Below are 13,317 nucleotides of genomic sequence, written 5' to 3' on the forward strand. Positions count from 1 at the left end.
TTCTAACTGTGAACTTTAAATATGTGTAGTGTAACAATTTGCTAGAATATGCAGCATGGTGTCCTGTGGTGCTGAGCTTTGAAACTGTCTTGAGAAGGGAGGGGGCATACATCTTGCACGCTTCTGTAACCACGTAGCAAGAGCACAGAATACTGCAGTTCCTCCCAGGTATGCAGATGGGAAGTGAGATTTACTCCTGTTTGGTTTTTTGCCAGGCTCTTAGGGATGGAAATAAGCTGGCACAGATGGAAGAAGCACCACTTTTTCCAGGAGAATCCATCAAGGCCATTGGTAAGTTTAATGCATACACCTTGCTTGTAGAGAGCCACACAATGAAATGATACTTCACTTGTGAGTGCAGGTGACATCTGCGGTGGAGGTAGCCAGACCAATTTACGTAAGGGTCAGTTGGACTAGGTCTGTTCACTCTTACTGGTGTCATCATGACTTTAAGAGATAGAAGACTAGAGGACTTAGTCTTAGACTTAGAAGACTTAAGCTCCAACCAACTATTAGGTGGCATTTCCAACAGAAGAGGGGGCCGATGTTTCCTGCTGAACTGAAGGCTGATTACACCCTCACTATAATGTCGGTTCACTGATTTGTTGCAATCCTTCACTATAAGTGAAATGTGTTGGCAGATGATCCATATCATATTTTAATAACAACATTGAAAACATGGCAAAGAAACATTATGGCTTATAAGATTCCAGAAAGTGCAGTTTGAGTGTAAGAAGGGCATGTGTTGCCACCCTATTGTAAGGGTGATGCCAGAAGGCTCCCGCAGCCTCCCGCAGTGGATTGCCAGGCATTCCAGCTGGTAGGCCACTCTGCCTTGGTGGACAGGAGGGCCACCGGGTGTGACCATTTCTTTGCACACTTGCCGAGGTTGAGTTGGACAGTTTGGCTTGCTAGACCGAATGACTGTTGCCTCCTTCCCCCGGCTCCTCCCAAAGATGTGTGTTTGCGGAGTACAGTCATCTTGTGTCAGGAACTTCTGAGTAGCTGGGCTCTCCACCAGGGGCCTCCGAACGGTACTCCCACTGAGTGTCCTGGTCTGTGACTGTGGACCCAGCTTATCTCCTTATTGGTTTTGAAAGTTTTTCTTTGGCTTCCGGAACTTCATTCCCTCCTCGTGGTTCTCTCACCTCCTTGACTATTCCTTCCCTGGGAGTTCTTCTAGCCCTGCCTGCATGCTGCTTTTGGAAAAATCTGATGAAAATGCAGAGTGAATTATGTCATGGCCTCTCATGCTTCTCCAGACAGCAAACTACTCAGATGTAGAATGTACAATGTGAACAGTTTTGACACATTATATACCTGTGAAGCCATCATCGTAGTCCAGATAATGAACATACCCATCACTCCCAGAAGTTTCCTCAAGCCCCTTTATAATCCCTACTTCCCACCCCTTCTCCCCCATCCCTGAGCTCTGTTGACTAGTTTATATTTTCTCCAGTGTTACAGAAATGTAATCGTTGAGTGTGTGCTTTTGTCTAGCTTCTGCCGTTTAGCATAATTACCCTGATACTCATCCATACTGCAGCTTGCACCCACAGTCATTCCTTTGTATTGCTGATTGTTTGGCTACGCCAGTTTGCTTACCCTGCTGTCTACTGGTGGATATTTGGGTTGTTCCTACTGTTTGGCTCTTAAAAATAAACGAGCCAGTCTTCCCTGGGTCATGTCCCATCATCCTGCTGCAATGCTGCACCCTTTGATCCAGCCACACCAGCCTGACAACTCCTTCCGCTTTTCCTTGCTTCCCTGCTGAATCAGGTGGGTCCTTTTGTGAGCTTCTCTCACATGTGTCCCCACGGCTGTGATAGCATTTGTCAGGCCACAGTGGTGATTTCCTGTGCGGTACTCTCCCAGGGCACAGGCTGCATGTGGGCCGGAGCTGCATCTACTCATACCTACAACCCCAACAATAGAAGCTGCTTGGTGCATAATGAGGTAGAGGGAAGCTTAATGGGAGAAGTTTGGAGAATTTGGCTGGAGTGGATGACAAATTTAGTGCCTTCAATTGTCACGCCCAGACTTCTCTATTTGTACTTTGTACGATCCTGTCATTCCAGTGGAATGGCACTTAGGAAGATTGTGAAGATGTGGTATCTTTGTGATAGGCATGAGCTTTTTAACACTTATAGGAATCAAATATGTTGTTAATATTGATATTTAATACAGTGGTATAAATAACAAGGAAATAAAAATCGATAAGGAAGCTGATAAGGAATTTGAAGCAAAGAAGTCTTTCCACTCCGCCGATGTGGTTCTCGTTTGCATTATCTGTGAAGCAGTTTCCGTTGGAGGTGCATTAGGGGACAGTGTTCAGCTTCAGCTTTTTCGTTAGCAGTGACTTATGCAATAGTAGCTCAGGGTCTTCAGAGTTTAATTAGTGTGTTTTTGAATGTGATTAATTTATCACTGAGGGAAAATGTTAACCACCTGGAAAAAAAGGACAAAATGTAACTTATTATTGGGCCCTTTACTTAAAACCTCATTAGGTAGCAAATGAGAATTTTGTTTCAAAAAATTTGAATTCTATTAGAATACTGTCCATCTGTGTCTTTATTTAATATAATAAAAAATTTTTAATTCCTAGAAAACTGGAATCACAAGTATATATGAATATATTTGGAAACTTAGGATTTATTGAGGTACAAGCTGATGGCAAAAAGTTGCTACTTTGGGCTTTTTCTTTCAGTGAAAGATGTCATGTATATCTGCCCATTTATGGGAGCAGTGAGTGGAACCCTGACAGTGACAGACTTCAAGATGTACTTCAAAAATGTGGAAAGGGTGAGTTTTTTGAAGTGTTTTATTTTCAAAAACACTTCAGCAGAAAGTGAACAGTAAAGAAGGTAAAATGAACCCCCAAATCCCACCACCCTGAGAGAACCAGAGGGTGAGTTTTAAGATGTGCACATTTGCAAACAGATTTCGTATCTTGGAAAAAAGGCTGTTTAAGTAGCCCTTAAAGCTGGGGGAAAGCTTCATTGTAGTCTGGGTATCTATTTCGTAAAGCATATTATAAGTCAGACTTCAGTTTCTTAGCTGGAACAAAGAGGAAATGCAAATTAAGCAAATACATGTTTTAACCCAGGGAAGACTTCAAATATGAAAACTGTTGACTAACACTGATAGGCATTCATTTTCATTTGTAAACCCAGGACCCGCATTTTGTCCTCGATGTTCCCCTTGGAGTTATCAGCAGAGTCGAGAAGATTGGAGCACAGAGCCATGGGGACAATTCTTGTGGTATAGAGATTGTGTGCAAGGTATAGTACAAACACCAGGGAAAACCAAGAGGGGGCAGTCGGCCCAGAACTTTCTCTGACACATTGTTCATGGGCTTTGGACAGAGTAATTGGGCTGTTAGTAACTCAGACATTTTCAGGGCAGAGACCTCTTCAGAGCTTACAGCAGCTAATTCATACCATTATGCAAGCTGTTTGCATAAGACTCTCCGTCCCTGCCAGAGCATGGTAGTCAACCTGGACCTATACCTAAGTGCTGGCATTACTTGTTATATTTCAGAGAAATCAAGTGGTAAGTGGAGATTGATACTTCTTTCCTGTTTGTGGTTTCATGACTACCCTTCAGAACAGTGGATGCTCAAAGACTTCCTGAAGGGACAGCAGTAGTCTACAAATTCTGATTAAAAACCTGATTAAGTTTCTTGGCTGTGTTGGGATTTTCACCTGAGCTGTACTTATTTGTGGCTTTATATGCTTCCTCCAGTGGGTTAACTAGAGTGTGTGTGATAAGCTTACGGGTGATTAGTCATTTAAAAAGCCCCTTAATGGAAATGTTGTGTTCCCGATGACTTTGCCTCATGGAGTACAGTTTATTAATAACCCTACCTAAAGTACTGGGAAAGAGACCTGCCTGCATTTGGGGCTTGGATTCCTGCCCATGTGTTCGCCTTGACCAAACCTCGCAGGACTGCTGCCCCTGGTTGGCCCTAGACCGCCGTTGAATCCACTTTTTCAAAGAACCCTTTACTCTTCCAGATCGTGAATCTGCTCTCTTGTCAGACTCCCTTTGGGCACTTGTCCTTCTCAGGCAGGGTCCCCAATATGAAGCCCTGTGAAGCAATCAGAGAAGTTAAGCAGATGGATGGTATGCTTGGTTCCCCCATTTCCCTACTCAGAACTCTGCAGTAGCTTCCACCACCCTTAGGCTTAAGGGACGCCTCCTTAGCCGCTTGGCGAGTCTGGCCTGACTGTACTTCCCCTGCAGCCTGTCTGCAGCCTCCCTCCCTTCAGTCTTGCTGTCCCAGCTCTGTACCGCTCCCTGCTGCGCATGCCCTTTCCTTTGCTTGTAACGCTTTTCCCTCAGCATTCCTAAGCGGCAGGAGCAGCTCAGTCAGCTATAGCCAGCAGAGCTTGGAGGGAGGGTGCACCAGGAAGTCCTGTCACTTAGGCAGGTGTCCTCCGGCTGTCCTAGGATAGTTTCATGGCTGGAGTAAGCATTTGCTAATTGCCCCTTTAAAATGCTTTCAGCCTATAGTTACTAGGGCTGTGCTCCCAGGCCTCCCAGCGTAGGCCTGAGAACCTTGCAAGGTGTGGGGTTGGTTTGTTTTTTTAACACGTAATACACGATTCAAAAGGTATGAAAGCTATGTATGTATAGGAAAAAGTCTGCCTCCACCCAACCCCCAGCCACCTTGTGTCACTGCCTGCAGACACCCATTGTTAACAGTGTCTGCACCAACCCATTGCCCATTGGCATGGCTGAATGACTTAGGAAATGCCCCTGGTAGCGGATTACCTAGACTCTTCTGCCCCTCTCCACCCCCACCAGCAGCAGTATGTCTCCAAAGTCCTTCGTATCAGTTCTTAAAGAGCCGCTGCTTGTTTCCGAGAGCCCGTCTGCATTCCATCAGCAGCGCCCGAGTTCATTTAGCCAGGCCACGTCGGACAGGGTTTAGCTGGTCCCATTCTTTGGTGGTTGTAAAGAAGGCCGTGGTAGTACCAGCTTTGCTTCCCAGACTGCTCTTGCTTTATTTTGCTTGTGGTCATATTTATTTTCAAATTTCATATAATGTTAAAGAATGAGATTTTTTGTGTTTACATAACAGCATGGGTTTAAAAAGGTCAGGGGCTCAGACTAGTCAGGGAAGAAGTCTCCCTGCCAGCAACTTACAAAGGCAGGTGTTATAACAAACTGATCTTGATGAGCAGCATGATGATTTCTGTAAGGAAGTTGCTGTGGGCATAGTTTGTACGTGATACAGAGTGCTTGGTGTGAATGCAGGGGGAAACCTCTGTCACATTTCTATTTTATGGGTGGTGGGAAATCTGTAATTGCCTCTTTCGATGGCTTAAGGCTCACACCCGATTCCGTGGCACCTTTTCGGTGCATGCTCAGAACTTGACGGTACATCTTTCCAGGTACTAGCTGTATTCGGGTTCCATCTGATGAGTTTTTCCCAACTTGTCCCCTTTATTCCAGTTTCTTCACTGAATTTTTTTTTTATCTCATTGAAGTCTCTGTTAATTGCCTTTTGTTAGTTGGAACATGATAGAATATAATGTGAGAAATGAATACAAATATTTTCTTTATCTCTTTATAGCATGGTATCTGCCTCCTAGGTACTCAAGAAGTACATGTCGAATAAATGAATTTTGCTAATTTTTTAACAGGATATGAGGAACTTGCGACTTGCTTATAAACAGGAAGAACAGAGTAAACTGGGGATATTTGAAAACCTCAACAAACATGCGTTTCCTCTTTCCAACGGGCAGGTAAGTACACCAAGATCAGCCCTTTCTGCATGCCTGAGTGGGGGTCTGAACATTTCATGTCTCATTATTGCTTTCTCCAGATATTTCCTTTATCTGTTTTCTCTCTGTTGGCAACTAATAGACTCTTTAAAATTTGTCAGCTCTGTGTAGTGATAAGAAAACTGCCAGTTTGTTGCTTCAGAATTTACAGATTAAAATATGAATCTTAATACATTACACTCAAACTGAATGAAAAGGTTTACTATTGGGTATGCGATGTAGCAAAGAAACACTGACATATGTACTTTGTGTTTTTTGTACCCAGACACTCTTTGCATTCAATTATAAAGAAAAATTTCCAACTAATGGCTGGAAAGTATATGATCCAGTATCCGAATATAAGAGACAGGTAAAGTATGTTACTTAACAAACTGAAAATGGTAGGTGGAACCTAATCGTCCATCTGTCCTTCCTGAGGGCAAGTGGAGTATAAGGACAGCAAATTGGCCCGAATCAGATGGTTTTTATTAGATATTCTAGAATAAGTTGAATGTCTTAAATTAGATTTTAAGTATATGGCATGACTGCATGAGTCTGATCTGGTGCTCCTGTGCCAGAAGCTCTTTCCTGCATTGTCAGTTTCAAGGTATCCCAGTAAGATATGATTCTGCTGACATTCACTCTGGGTCTCCATGTTATATTTGGGGTGATGATTTATGTGACTTATTTGAGAAATTTGTAAAAGGCATCTGTGTCTCTAAAGGACTTTCATGAATCTTTTCAAAAACAACACGATGCTGATTCTTTATAGAAAATACTACAAGAAATATATAGCATTGGGATTCTAGTATATAATTATCATTTTTTAGTATGTTTGGAAATCCTTATGCTTCATTAGTTTTTTTTAAATGGATAGGAAATGGGTTATAATAATTGTACATATTTAAACTTTTAAGTAGCAATAAGCAACAAATTATAAATGAATTTTAGGAGAACATAAGAAATGGATGCAGTTCATGCTTAGTATTTTGGAAGTGTCAAAGCATGCTCCCCTGCCTTCTTTCTTCCCTAACACCCTGCAGGGTTTGCCGAATGAGAGTTGGAAAATATCCAAAGTGAACAGTAATTATGAGCTCTGTGACACCTACCCTGCTATCATTGTTGTGCCAACTAGTGTAAAAGATGATGACCTTTCAAAAGTGGCAGCCTTTCGAGCAAAAGGCAGAGTCCCTGTAAGTAATTGTCATTTAGGCATAAACATAGATTGTGTTAGATCTCATATGGAAAGAAGCAAGACAGAAAAAAAATATACTGAATAAAATGGAATGTAAAACAGTAAGCCTGCAAACCTGAATATATCTTTGATTCTCAAACACTGCCTAATTATATAAATATTCTGTTTGCTATGAGTACACTTTGTATGACTTCATATTATTAAGTACAAGGGTAACTTCAGGTATACTCTCAAGATGTAGTAGAGGGTATAGCAAAGGAGTAGCAAGAAAGCATTAGCATGCTATTGCGTTAACAGTTCGCAGCACTGGTCTCCCCGAATCCTCCTAGAGAAGGTACACCGTGTGTTAGATGCCGAGTGGACTGCTATAGCTGCATGGGAGGGCCACCATTACAAAAAGAAGCATAGCAGCCGGCAGGGGGTGAATTTTTTAAAACAGCTTTATTGAAGTATAATTGGTATACAAAAAACTGTATATGTTCAATGTATATAATTTGATGAGTTTGAACATATGTACACATCTGGGATGCTATCACCATAATTAAGGAGGGGGTGAACTTTTTGAGCCTGGAGTTTGTGGTCTCGTATAATTCTGGGTCTCTTGGCCACTTGAGGAAAACTAGGTTTGGGAGCATAGCTTTAGATTCTGCACAAGACTGTATATTCACTTGGTCCCCATCCTGCCACATATGTCATGTTGAGATACAAAGATGTTTTTCAATTAGGAGACGAAATACAGCTAGTCAGTCAAATAGGAACAGGGCTCGAAGTTAGTTGGCTTAGTTTCTCTTTTTCTTAGAATCATAAAATTTTAAAAGTGAAGGGGATGTTTAGAGCTCAGCTGGTCAGACCTGACCCAGACATTGAGTCCCACAGCCACTATCTTCCTGTGATTGGCAGGACCCCTCACCTTTGAGGAAAATACACAGAAGAAGCTGTACTTGAGAAGTTAACTTGTTTCTACTGCCTGGTAGAACAGCACATAGTGTTTTAGGAACTGTACTAATCTCTGTTGCTTACAAACACTAGGTGTTGTCATGGATTCATCCAGAAAGTCAGGCAACAATTACCCGTTGCAGCCAGCCGCTTGTGGGTCCCAATGATAAACGCTGCAAAGAAGATGAAAAATACTTGCAAACAATAATGGACGCTAATGCACAATCTCACAAACTTGTCATCTTTGATGCCCGACAAAACAGTGTTGCTGATACCAACAAGGTACATTCTCAGTGACTGTAGAAATGGTGATCTTTCTCTGTGTGCTGTCTGTAACTTGTGATGCAGTTCAGAGAGCCCACTGAATTCCCCCCTGCCTGAAGGTGGGCTCTTCCAGGGTAGTCCTAGCTATCCCCACTGGTACATAGCCTGGGGGCTATGCTGTCTCATGTGGGTGGGAATTTTGTCTCTTTCACTGCTTCCCCACAATCCTATCTGTCGAATTAATTATGAAGAGACCCAGAAAGACAATTATCCTCTAAAGAGTCAAGTATTTTAATGAAGTGATCCCAAGGCCCTTGGAAGGACCTTTAACCTGTGAAATACGGTGATTACTTGATTAATTTCTATCTGGTCTCAAGCTCCATTGGAATGGAGTCAGCTGTGTAAACGAGGCAACTGTATAAATTTTCCATGAATCACAGGGAGCAGTGGCGTGTGCAGATAGCTCCCATTTGGATCCTTCGTGCCTCGTGACAGCTATGAGGTGAAACCTCTAGTACCTGCTCTTCAAATAGAAAGGCCCTGAACAAAGCCACTTGTGCTCCTCATGAGTGACTTTCTGACAGTGTGTTGCTACAGGCAGGCACTTGGCAGTAGGAGCACTTGGCCCTCTCGGAGAGGAATTTCAGGTACCTGGAAGGTGGTGACCTCATGCCTACTTGTAAAATGACACTTGGGTAACAAACACCTACTAGGGGCAAGGTCCTGAGGAAAATACCCACACAGACAAGGCATAGTGCCAGCCTGCTGTGCGGGGGGAGCAGGAGAGGTCCTGGCCAGCCTGGCTTGTGGCGTCAGGCAAGGCTGCATTTAAAAGGTAGTATGTGAGCTGCTTTGGGTGGTTAGTGGCAGGAGGGAAGATGTCCAAGGGCGCGGCCACCTGCACCGGCCCCTGCCTTTGCCCTCAGCTCACTCGGGAGTCCTTGTTTCTCTCGGGGGCCTGTGCCTCTTCTCTCCTCAGTGAGGAGCCTGTTGTTGGCCACAGTCTCCAAAATGCCCACCTGCAACCTCCCGGTCCCACTACTTCAGGGAGCAAACTAGCCATCAGACACGTTTTTCCCCTCAGTACGTGGGTGCTGCTGTGTGCCAGGCACTGGGGAGAGACACAAGCCACTGCACAAACTGGCAAGTGGCTCTCCATTGTGGCATGGCAGAGTGAAAAGGGCACTCTGAGCGAGCCTGGGAGGACCCTGCTGCTTGGCTCCCTGGCCCTGGGCAGTTCCTCTGTCTCTCTAGACCTTGTCTCTGAAACAGGAATGCCAGGAGGTGTGAGGTTAAGTGAGGCAGTGCTGTAAGGGGCCTAGGACAGTGCCTGTCCCCGAGGACACATTCACTTCGAGTGTCGGCTTGCTGGGCCACACCACTCACTTGACTCCCATGCCGCCACCCAGCCTGGATCTCCCTCTGGCCTGGGCCCCTTGGTCTCCTTCACTGGCTCCTCTGCTCTCCCCAGCCTTCATAGGGTGGTGCTCCTTGAATGCTTTGCACAGTTTGACTTTGCACAGTTCCCCTGGGCTAACTCCTCTAGTGCCGGGCCTGTAAACACTGCACATGTTGAGTCTCCCAGTTTCTGTCGTGGCCTGGTCCCTCTTCAGGTTGACACAGGATTTCCATCCCGGTGTCTGGTTGACGTCTCTGTGGCTGTCTCCCAGGTAACTCCTCAGCATATCCAGGCCCACCCAACAGCAGGTAGGAAGTACTTTTGGCTCTGCGATCAGTTACGCCTGGATTTTCCTGCAGGTTCTGCCACTTGGTGCCCTGTAGAACCCTGAGCAAAGTGCTGAACCTCTCTGTTAGCCTCAGGCTCCTCTTGTGTGAAGTGAGAGATCAGTGTCTCGTGTAGAGGATGTGTAAGGAGGAAAGTTGAGTGAGAAGAATGCACATAACAGACTCAGCTAGTGCCGGGCACATCCTCAGAACTCAGCACGTGACGCTGATAAGCTCACCCCCCAGGGGTCTGGCCTGTGGGGTGAGTGGTGGTACCAGTTACGGAGATGGGCCGGACTGGCAGAGGCGCCTAGTAGGCAGTGTATGAGTTTCCTGAGGTGGCTGTACCAATGACCACAGACAGGGCGGCTTACAGCAACATAGATTTATTCTCCTACAGCTCTGGAGGCCCAAAGGCTGAGACCTGGTAGGGCTGTGTTCCTTCTAGGGGCTTGATGGGCGAACCTGCTCCTTGCCTCTGCCGGCCTCCAGCGGCTGCTCTGTCCTCACGCAGCCCTCCCCCTGCGGGCCTCTGTATCCTCTCCTCCTCTCACTTCCAGGGACACTTGTGATGCCAGGTGGGGCTTATTCAAGATAAGCCGGGATTCTCTCTTCATCTCAAGATCCTTAATCACATCTGATTAAAATAATTTTTTTCCAAGAAAAGGTCATGTTCATGGTTGGTTGCCACAGATTCCATGTGGACGCCTTGACGGAGGGGTGGGGTGGGGGGGGTGCATTTTTGGCCCACCATAGAGAGTCACCCTCAATTAGCCAGTTCCCCTCACTTCCCGTGGCTGGTGGGTCATTAACCCCTGCCAGTCTTGCTGCCTTTTGCATGCTTCCTGTCACCCCTCGAGTACTGACCCCAGGAAATAAAGAGCATGACAGAAGCTGTGTTCACACATCCATGCTGGGATTCTTCAGCCTGGACTGGGCCCTCGGCGCTGCCGGGAAGTCCCTCCCCTGACCCTCCGGGGGCCATTTCAGCCCGTTTAGGACTCTTGTCTGATGTTTGACCCTGCCCTGGGCCCCCCAGCTTCATCCTCAACTGCCGACTTGCCCTTATGCACAGAGAGCAACCCTCAGCAGGAACGCCCTCCCTGCCGTCTCCATACCTGGAAACTAATTTGTCACGCCGGCCATGGAAGCCCCTTTCAGTGGAAGAGGTGGCCTGTCCCTGTGTGCTGTGTTCGCCCCAAGCCTCCCTGCCTGCTTGAGCATCCCATTTCCCTCTCTGGGATCTTTGGCCTCGCCCTTCCTCTGACTACGTCCATGAAGCCTTTCCCATCTGTACAGATAAGCCTGCCCTTGAGCCCCCATCCCCATCCCCGGCCGTCGCACTTTACGGACAGACTCCTTGACGCCCCTCAGGCTCACTGCTGCCCACTCCCCCCAGCCCTGTGAAACTAGCTCTTATCCCCATCTAGGCCCAGACCCATCTTGGTAACAGGGTCACCAAGTACTTCCTTGGCACGAAATCCCATGAGTGTTGGGCCACTCTTATTTTCCTTGACCCCTCAAGCTTTTGACATAGTTGAGTACTTTCTCCTCAGAATACTCTTTTCCCTGCTTTTCTCTGTTTCCACCAATAAATGCCTACTATTCTCGGTCTTTCTTGCTTTATGTTCCTTAAATGTTGGCCTTCTTCGTGCTTCCAGACTACACTTCTCTCCTCACATTGCACGCCATCCTTGAGCACCTCTGGCCTCCATTTGCCAGTGACTTTGTGCTGCTTCCCCCAGCCTGGACCTCTGAGCTCCAGACCTGCACACCCAGCTGCCTGTCCAGTTTCTTACGTGCTCCCTGTGCTCAAAGCGGAATGCTCTGTTCCTCCTCCTCCAGTTTGTACCTGAGTAAGGATCCCACCATCTCTTGGGTTGCCCAGCCCAGAATCTTGGGCATCATTGTCCTCTCCTGTGCCACCAACTGCCCCAGTCAGCCGCCACATTCTTCCAGTCCCCTCTACCCAGTGCAGCCAGTGGCAGTTCACCAGGCCAAGTCTGCCTGTGCCATCCAGCCCCTGGCCACCCTCTGGCCCCCCCTGTCACCGCCCTCGTCACTGCCCTAGTGTTCTGTCTGCTGAACTTCTTGTCTGTCTCTCAGGAAGCTGTATTCTCCCCCATCTCTGGGCGTCTACACACGAGGCCTCCCTGCCTTGTGTGTTCTTGACCTTCCTCCCCATGCAGAGCTTTCCTGACTTGTGTTCTCTTCTCAGTGTAGACATCTCTTCTGTCTCCCTGGCAGCCCCTTAGACCTGTGCCCTCCTGTAGCAGAGTCTCACCCCCTGAGCTGTACAGGCACCTCTCCTCACTGCCCACCCGACCAGATTTTGAGTGCCTTGAGGACCAGGGTCTCTATTTGTTCATAATTGCTGCCCCAGTATTTAGCTCAGGGCTGAACATTAATGTCCACTCAGTAAATGGCTGGAGACTCAATGAAGAGTCTGTGGGTTCACAGATGCACTTATTTTTATTGACTGAAAAGTCACATAACATACAACTTGTCATGTTAACCATTCCGAAGATTACAATTCATGACGTCCAGCACACTCAGTGTTGTGCAGCAATCACCACTAATTGGAGAATGCTTTCACAGCCCCAGTGCAAACCCTGTGCCTGTTCCCCCTCCCCCTACCCCGTCAACCACGAGGTTACTTTGTACCGGTTCCTGTCTTGACATTTCATGTAAATGGAATCATTCAATATGTGGTCTTTTGTGCCTGGTTTCTTTCACTTAGCATCATGTTTTTAGGGTTCATCTGTATTGTAGCAAGTACCAGACTCCATTCATTTATGTGGCTGAAAAAAATATCCCATTGTCTAGGGAGCCCCCATTTTGCTTACCAGCTCATCTGCTGGTAGACCTTTGGGTTGCCTCTGGCTCTTGGCTACTGTGAATAATGCTGCTGTGATCCTTCGTGTAGTAGTTTTTGTTTGAATACCTGTTTTCAGTTCTGTGAGGTGGAATTGTTGGGTCATATGGTAATTCTTTGTTTAACTTTGAAGAACCATCAAACTTTTTCACAGACTGCCTGATTTCAATTCCCACCAGCAATGTATTAGGGTTTCAATTTTTCTGCATTCTCATCACAGATGGGTTTTGAATGTTGACCTCAAAAAATGTAAGCTGTCAACCAGATTTTGTTATGAGATTACCAAAAGGTGAGCCATATGCCCCTTTCTTGTTACATTTGCATTTTATTTTGCTTAAATTGCTTTAATGAATTGCATTGTGTGGGATTTACAAATTGTTTTATTATACAGAAAATTTGTGGTCGTTTAACTTTCTCTATTCAGATGGCTTTAAAAGGGTCTGTTAGCGCCATCTAATTCACCGTGAGTGAGATCCAGGTGTTAACGGTTTAAAAACTTACTCTGGGTGATGGAGGATTGTTATGGGTTGAATTATGTCTCCATAAAAAAA

General features: G+C 45.9%; 1 protein-coding gene across 11 annotated transcripts in view; it reads left to right on the forward strand.

The window, feature by feature from the left end:
- Nucleotides 1-13,317, forward strand: part of MTMR1 (myotubularin related protein 1) — a 63,040-nt gene that overhangs the window by 26,281 nt on the left and 23,442 nt on the right. For all 11 annotated transcript variants that reach the window (XM_036908406.2, XM_057495784.1, XM_036908407.2 and 8 more), the window contains 7 exons: nt 216-291; nt 2,708-2,802; nt 3,174-3,281; nt 5,652-5,753; nt 6,058-6,141; nt 6,815-6,964; nt 7,996-8,184. In XM_036908406.2, the coding sequence (XP_036764301.2) occupies nt 216-291; nt 2,708-2,802; nt 3,174-3,281; nt 5,652-5,753; nt 6,058-6,141; nt 6,815-6,964; nt 7,996-8,184 (804 nt within the window). The remainder of the gene's footprint in view (nt 1-215; nt 292-2,707; nt 2,803-3,173; nt 3,282-5,651; nt 5,754-6,057; nt 6,142-6,814; nt 6,965-7,995; nt 8,185-13,317) is intronic.

This window comes from Manis pentadactyla, chromosome X (assembly GCF_030020395.1).
Source record: "Manis pentadactyla isolate mManPen7 chromosome X, mManPen7.hap1, whole genome shotgun sequence".
Classification (NCBI taxonomy): Eukaryota; Metazoa; Chordata; class Mammalia; order Pholidota; family Manidae; genus Manis; species Manis pentadactyla.